This window comes from Phocoena phocoena, chromosome 18, assembly GCF_963924675.1.
Source record: "Phocoena phocoena chromosome 18, mPhoPho1.1, whole genome shotgun sequence".
In the NCBI taxonomy this organism is placed as follows: domain Eukaryota; kingdom Metazoa; phylum Chordata; class Mammalia; order Artiodactyla; family Phocoenidae; genus Phocoena; species Phocoena phocoena.
In genome coordinates, this window is record NC_089236.1 from 5343915 (window position 1) to 5351264 (window position 7350).

Genomic DNA, 7350 nt, shown 5'->3' on the forward strand with positions numbered 1-7350 from the left:
GAGACCAATTTACAGAAATGTGCAATTAGACGAGAAGTGCAAAGTAAACACTCTGGATCTGGGGGGAGGGGCGGGCGAGGCCGCAGCAGCGGAGGGGGAGGAGGGGGCTGCTGGAGCGCCCTAGTAGAGGGACCGCCGAGGAGGCGAGCGAGAGGAAGAGAAGAGAGTGGGGGGAGGGGAAAGGTGGCCGATCTTTGTCCCAAGCGGTGCTGCCGCCCGCTCATAACCACGTCGCCAAGTCAACCCGCGGCGACTCGGCAGATTATCTCCGAGGGTCAACACGCCGCGGCCCGGCAACCCCCCTCCAGCCCTGCCCTCCTGATCGATGTGGTCGCTCGCGGCCGGTGATAGCGGGTCCTCCGCGGACGCCGCGAACAATGGACTCATTGACGCGGGCGCGGAGAGATTAGGTGCGCGGGTCCCACGGCCTTTCGCTCCCTGGCCCCCTCGGACTGCAGGTGGCCCTTTTCCCTGAAGAAATCGCCGGAACTCCCCCCGCTGCCCGGCCGCTCTCAGCCTGCCCTTTTGCGAGAGCCGCGCTCCGACGATCCCCCGGAGCTGCGCGCGTCCCCACCATCGCGGGGACCACTCGGTGCCCAGCGCTCATCCCAACACAGATGTTGACACGGCACCAGCACCTCACAAGAGAAGGAATCTGCAGAGAAGTCCAGATTCCCAACTAGCTTTTGCTTTTTAATGAAAACGAGGCATATTTCAGGGTAGCGCACTCAATCCGTATGCATTCGTATATTTCCACCACGAGGAAACATATTAAATCTACCTCGTAAAGGACTGGATGTAGTTTGCAGTTTAGGAAAGTCAGTGCAGTGATTTCCTCTTGCTGGTTCCTTGTGGTTCACGGTCCCTCTTGCCCAGGCTTTTCTGCAATGGTGTCCAGTTTTTCTAAAACCCTCGTGGCGGTTCGAGGAATGTGGTCACTTCGGCAGGACGCCTAAGGCGAACCGGTCGGCGGCGTTGATCCTGCCTGGGTCCGAGGTTATGTGCCAACGCGACCCGGAGATAGTCTGTCTGCACCACTGGATCCGAAAAAGCATCTCTATTCAGTGAGGACCCCAGAGGGCCCAGAAGTTACCGAATCGGTGGGAACCAAACACTGACATTGTCATAAAAACGCTGCGCTTTTCTTTCTTTTCTGAACGCTCCTCTCCCAGGCCTGCCTTGTTTCAGTCGGACGCGGGAATCGATGTTCTGCAGCTGACGGACTCCGGCCAGGTCTCGGGATCCGTGGGGAGCCATCAAGGATCTGGAAACCGGGTGCCAAGCCCCTGCCCCCGCCTCCGAGACACAAGAGGGGACGCTACTTCTTTTCCCCCTTGCCACTGTAGGAACCTGCATTCTGAGCTGGCCAAATGAACCCCAATTTCCCAAAATCAAAAATTAATAATGCCTTTCCCTTTTAAAAAATTTAGAAGCCACTGTGAATGCTTCTGAAGTTATAGTTTACACTCCAGAAATCCCCGGAGCACAGCCACAGGCAAAAACATACTGCGAATCCTGGATCTTTATGTGCCAGTTCACTGACATCACTCGTGGTTGTGTACAAGTTTCATAAATAAAATAGAACCAACTGCTTCCGACCTGTAGAGCTGGGGTCCGCAAAATATTCTGACCGTATTCCCTAACAATTTTTTTAAAAGTCTGTGTACAACCGCAACAGATGTATATTTATAAATTATACCAATGAACTAATATGTATATTATCAAACGTACAAGGAAAATAGACTGTTTAACGTATGAGGAAAATATGTTTCTATAAGTGAACAGAAGATCTAATAATTTCATTCGTGCCCCACTTTGGCGAGTACTGCCAACTGCACATACAGGTGTAGTAAACTCGGCTGAAAGAGAAAACTGAACCGTTCAGGCGCTCGTGGGTACCTGGGCCTGGCTTCTTAAGGCAGCCAGCCAGGCCAATAATGGCCTCAGGCAGAGCCACGTGGGGCACAGCGGAGCCTATGGCGCGGCGGCCGCCCGCCCGTCCCGCCGGCACCGGGTCACTTCTCCGAGCGGTGCCGAGCTGTCAAAGCTGCAGGGGTGCCTCCGGGAGTGGGAGCGCCGCACAGCTCCAAGTCCCTGGCTCCAGCCCCCTTCTCCCGGTTCCCAAGGCCGGGCGGCAGCCATGAATGGCGAGGAGCAGTACTACGCGGCCACGCAGCTGTACAAGGACCCTTGCGCGTTCCAGCGGGGCCCGGCGCCAGAGTTCAGCGCCAGCCCCCCTGCGTGCCTGTACATGGGCCGCCAGCCCCCGCCGCTGCCGCCGCCGCCGCCGCCGCCGCCGCCTCCATTCCCGGGCGCCCTGGGCGCGCTGGAGCAGGGCAGCCCTCCGGACATCTCCCCGTACGAGGTGCCCCCGCTCGCCGACGACCCCGCGGTGGCGCACCTCCACCACCACCTCCCGGCTCAGCTCGCGCTCCCCCGCCCGCCGGCCGGGCCCTTCCCGGATGGAGCTGAGCCGGGCGCCCTGGAGGAGCCCTGCCGCGTCCAGCTGCCTTTCCCGTGGATGAAGTCTACCAAGGCTCACGCGTGGAAAGGCCAGTGGGCAGGTAAGCCTGGCTCCCGCCCGCTTTGTCCTCACCCGCTCTCCGCCCGGCTGCCCCTACCTCCAAGCGCTTCCCAGGACTCTCTCCCAGTTTGCGTCCCCAGACCCTATGGATAACCTAGAGTCGGACTAAAGCGTACAGGGAGCTAGGCAGGCCATTTTGCAAAGAAGCGCTTTTCTGGTCCAACCTGGAGCGTCTTTCCCACTCAGCTCTCTTCCTGGCAGCCTAAAGTCCTTCCTTCCCTGTTCGCTGAACTCCAGAAGCCCGCGCGCTCCCTGCGAGCCTAGGCCTGGCCGAGCTCAAGGCCTCGGATCCTCCAATCCTCCCCCAGGTGGGGGTCCGCCCGCCCAGGACTCCCGGGAGTGCGCGCCGAGGGAGCCGAGCAGGGCTCTGGGATGCTCCCGGCCCGGCCGGAGCGCGCCTTCGGAGCCCCGGGCCCCTTCTCGCCTTGAGCACCGCCCCCAACCCCCGCGGGCGGCTCCAGTAAAGAAAGCCAGGCCGTCTCAGGGGCACTAAGTAGGTGCAGAAAAGCAGGGAAGGAAAGCCGTACCCAAGCGTGCAAATGTGTCCAGCGGCCGGGGCTGGGGGTCACCGCAGGGCCGAGGACTGGTCGCTCACCCTCGAAGCCGAGCAGCTGGGAGAGGCGTCTGCGATGCTCATTCACTTTTGAACCAACGGAAGTGTTTGACGGGCTCTCCCCGCGCTGCGTCCCTGCCAGTCAGTCCGAGGAAGGAGATGCCCTCTGGCACAGGCGAAACAGGGAGCCCCAGGCGCCGGCCTGTAACGGAAGGTCTTCCCGGCCCAGAGCCGGCGGCGAGTTCTGGCGCGGCCTGTGCGGCCGCCACACAATCTTATCGCTTCCGTGCCGAAGCCACTTCTAGTCACACCTGCACTGCAAATAGTGGACTTTTCTTTTCCTTCCAACTAACAGTCGGGAGTCAGGGGAAAGAGGCACCCCCCGCCCCGGGAATCCTCGGCCCCCCGTCTGCTGAGTCTGGCTAGCCTGCCCGACTCTGCCCCTGGCGCAGCCAAGACGGGCTTGGGGAGATCCGGGCTCATCCCCGGGGCTCGCCTCTCCCCACTTTCTCGCGAAGGCTGTGTGGGGACCGGGCAGGTCCTGAGGCAGAACAAGGTCCAAACTCGGCCGTGATCTTCCCCACCGGCGGCGAAACCCCGCACGACCCTTCCTCAGCCCGCGCGGCCGCGGCCAAAGGCCTCGGAGCCTTGGCAAATGCGGGATTCTTGGGAGGCGGGAGGACGGCGTCCCCGAGCCGTGGGCGCGGGACTCCCAGTCCGCAGTCTCCTTCCAGGAGCTGCCTCCCGCCCGGGCCCCCTTCCCACGGCGCACTGGGGGCTGGGGGCGCGCATTTCTCGAATCCCCGGCCCTCCTCGCGGCCTCCCCAGGAAGAACGCGAGGGAGGACCTGAAAAAGCCTTTCTGCGGTGGGGTAACTTCCCACCTCCCGGGGGTGTTACAGCTGCTCGGGTGGAGCTTGGGCCCGGGCGGACCGAAAGAACCGGAAAGGAAAACCCGAAGGAAAATCGGCAGCCTTGCCGGGGCATGGGGTAGCTCTGGAAGGGTGACTTCCTCGGGCTGGAGGGTCGCGGTCGGAGGGGCCTTTGCCTGCGCCCTCTAACCCACTGCAGGCTCAGCCCGCCGGGGGCTGGGGGGCGGGAGGCGCCCTCCGGGCAGCTGCTTGCAGGATGCTGCTACGTCCAGGGCCGTCCTCCCCGGAAACTCTGGAAGGAACCAAACTTCAAGGGTCTGGGAGCCCGCCTGCCCGCTCCTACTGGGGTTTCACACCCCTGGAGAGAAAGACGTGACCAAAGGGCCTTTATACGTAGATCGGATATGCATACTAGTAACAACAGGAACTTCCAAAACCCTCGCCCTAAGAAATGAACAGCGGCTGCCTTGCTGGCGGGCTTGCCCCTAAACGCCTCCCCCTGCGCCTTGGAGAACAGTGCAGGCTGGGGGCCCTGATGTCTTCCCAAAACCACCAACAGCCTCCATCCTACGCCTTCACCCCCTGACAACTCGTCCTAGACACAGCACCCCTGGGCTAGTGGGCCTTGCACAGCCTCTCAGAGAGCTTTGGGGAGGCTGCTGAAAAAGGGCCAAAGCCCCGCGAGGTTGTGGGTTGAATTTACGAACTTCAGAGGACCTTTTCAGACGTTCTTTTAAGGCTCCCTCGTTTCTCTCCCAAGCCAAGGAAGGCTTGGAAGTGTTCAGACTCCGAGAGACGCCCCCAGCAAGGAGGACTCTGCTGACTCGGACCAGAGCCTCTGCCTTGGCTTCTGGGCACCTCCTTTTGGCCTGCGGGGAAACCCCTGGTGGGTTGTATTCTAGAAACACACACTAGCTTTTCAACTCTAGTTGCAGGAGAAATGTCACATACCTCTGCCCTACGTACACGCCGATTTAGGCCTCTTCCCCGTGTTTCGCTGGAACTTACCGTCCCAGGGTCCACAGCCTGGGCGCAGACAGCATGTCACCCAGAAAGGAAAAGATCAGGGCCTGGAGGTGCACAGCCACAAACACCGGGTGAGCGGTGCTAATCTACCAGGCCGGGCCTGGCTGTCGCTTCCGCACCACCCGGGCTCCGGGCTCCTCTACCCTGCCAGGCTCTCAGCTCCGCAGTGGGGGATCCGGCCCCGAGTCTTCCCTCCCTAGCCCCCCCTCCCACCTTGGCCAGCATTTGGGGCCCAGGACACAGAGGCTGGGGTTGACCTTCTCCGGGGCTCAGAATGGTTTCCCTTCTCGTCCAGGGCAGGTGCCCAGCCGAGGTTAGAATGACAATTAGAGAGAATTTACGAGTTCTTGAGTTGGGGCTGACTACAACAATATAACTTGATAGAGAGATAATATATGGTCAGATAGGACAATATATGGCATCACCTCGGGACTTTTATTAGCTCAAGGGTTTTCAAACTGAAGGTTGCACCCATTAGTCGGTCGTGAAATCCATTTACTGGGTTGAAACCTTGTTTTTAATGAAACAGTAAACAATAGGAGAAATTAGATAGCATCATAGGTGGTAAAGTTTGGTTTAAGGTCCTAAATTTTTGTGTGTGGCAGTTACACATATCAGTGTGTGAACTGGGTGATGATTTGAAATGTATTTGTTACTGCGGGTCATCGTCAGAAAGGTTTTTTTTAAGTACTGTATTAAAGACATTTTTTTGCCTTGGTAGAATCCAGTCGGTTTAGATATCTATTATGTGCATTTTAATCAGCACCAACCCAAACAGCGGTTAAGTGAACCAACATTCTAGAACCACTCGTTGGCAGAGCCACGGAGAGAACCCATGCAGCTTTGACCTCCAAGAAAAGGCAAACCCTACTAGGGAAGGGCTGCGTGCCCCAGACTGGGCTCTCGGATAGAGGGCCTGAGCTCGGTGGCCGGAGCGGCTGGGAAGGGGCCAGGGCTCCTAGGATTGGGGCAAAAGGGTTGGGCTGCACGGGTGGGGACAGGCAGGAGAAGCCAGGGATCAGGGACCACATTCACGTGCTGTGTCGCCCGCAGGCGGTGCCTACGCAGCGGAGCCAGAGGAGAACAAGCGGACGCGCACCGCGTACACTCGCGCGCAGCTGCTGGAGCTGGAGAAGGAATTCCTTTTCAACAAATACATCTCCAGGCCACGCCGGGTGGAGCTGGCCGTCATGCTGAACTTGACAGAGAGACACATCAAGATCTGGTTCCAAAACCGCCGGATGAAGTGGAAAAAGGAGGAGGACAAGAAGCGCAGCGGCGGGACCGTGGCCGCGGGCGGTAGGGACGCGGAGCCCGAGCAGGACTGCGCGGTGACCTCGGGCGAGGAGCTGCTGGCGCTGCCGCCCCCGCCGCCCCCCGGGGGTGCTGTGCCGCCCGCGGTCCCCGCCGCCGCCCGGGAGGGCCGCCTGCCGCCTGGCCTTAGCGCGTCGCCTCAGCCTTCCGGTGTGGCGCCTCTGCGACCGCAAGAATCCCGGTGAGAGATGGGGCTCCTCCCTGCCCGGTGGCATCAGCCACCCGCAAAGGAGGGAGGCGCGGACCCAGAACCCCGGGTGTGACCACTGGTCCAGGCCGTTCGCTGGGGCAGGAGCTGGGCGGCCCACCCCAGACTGGAGGGGAGAGCCCGGGCTGTGAGGCGCCTAGTGCCAACTGGGGCGCGGTGGGGAGACGCTGGCCCACCTTCTGGAAGGAGAAGAGACGTTTTCTGAAATATCCGGGGCCTCTTTGGGTGATCCTGTTGGACTGGCAACGTCTGTGCTGCCGTGCAGGTGCCATCACTCCAGAACCGCGGACCTCTTTAGAGAAGCCGGCGTTTCAAAAGACAACAGAAACTATACAAACTGGAACCGTCCCCAACACAGCAGGCAAACTGGATGGAGCGCCTCAACCTGCCCGGGGAACAGAGCCATTTTTACTCCAGCCTCTGCCTTAACGTTTAGAAACAACCGAAAGGAAACATCTGAAGTTTCAAAGACCTAGTGAAATCAATGCCCATGGAATAGAGTAATTCCTCCTTCTCCTCTCCTTTTTTAATCCTTTTAGCAGAACCACATCCTTCACCAGTGCACATCCTTCAGCCTCCACCTCTTTCCTCTGAAGAAAAGAACGTCTTGCAAGCGTGGCTGGGCGGTGGCAGGGCTGGGGCGCAGGGGGCAGCGGCAGCATCGCTGTACACCCCTTTGTGCCCAAACTCCCAGAGATGGCAAGGGGAGATGGGCCTGGAGCGAAGGTTTTGGGGAAGAAAGATGGCCCCTGAGCAATCACTACACTGAAGATATTTGGAGCTTTCTATTCCAG

General features: G+C 59.7%; 1 protein-coding gene across 1 annotated transcript; it reads left to right on the plus strand.

Moving 5' to 3' along the window:
- Nucleotides 1-1969: 1969 nt before the first annotated feature.
- PDX1 (pancreatic and duodenal homeobox 1) lies at nt 1970-7120 on the plus strand. Its single transcript, XM_065896098.1, has 2 exons — nt 1970-2564; nt 6088-7120. Exons 1-2 carry the CDS (start codon nt 2141-2143, stop codon nt 6531-6533), a joined length of 870 nt encoding a protein of 289 aa, XP_065752170.1. The 5' UTR covers nt 1970-2140; the 3' UTR covers nt 6534-7120.
- Nucleotides 7121-7350: the final 230 nt, after the last annotated feature.

What these genes read in the sequence shown, in the direction of transcription:
- PDX1 (XM_065896098.1), top strand. Translation starts at nt 2,141, where the DNA reads ATGAATGGCGAGGAGCAGTACTACGCGGCCACGCAGCTGTACAAGGAC. An exon ending in GTGGAAAGGCCAGTGGGCAG is followed by an intron (nt 2,565 to 6,087) that starts GTAAGCCTGGCT and finishes TGTCGCCCGCAG; the next exon opens with GCGGTGCCTACGCAGCGGAG.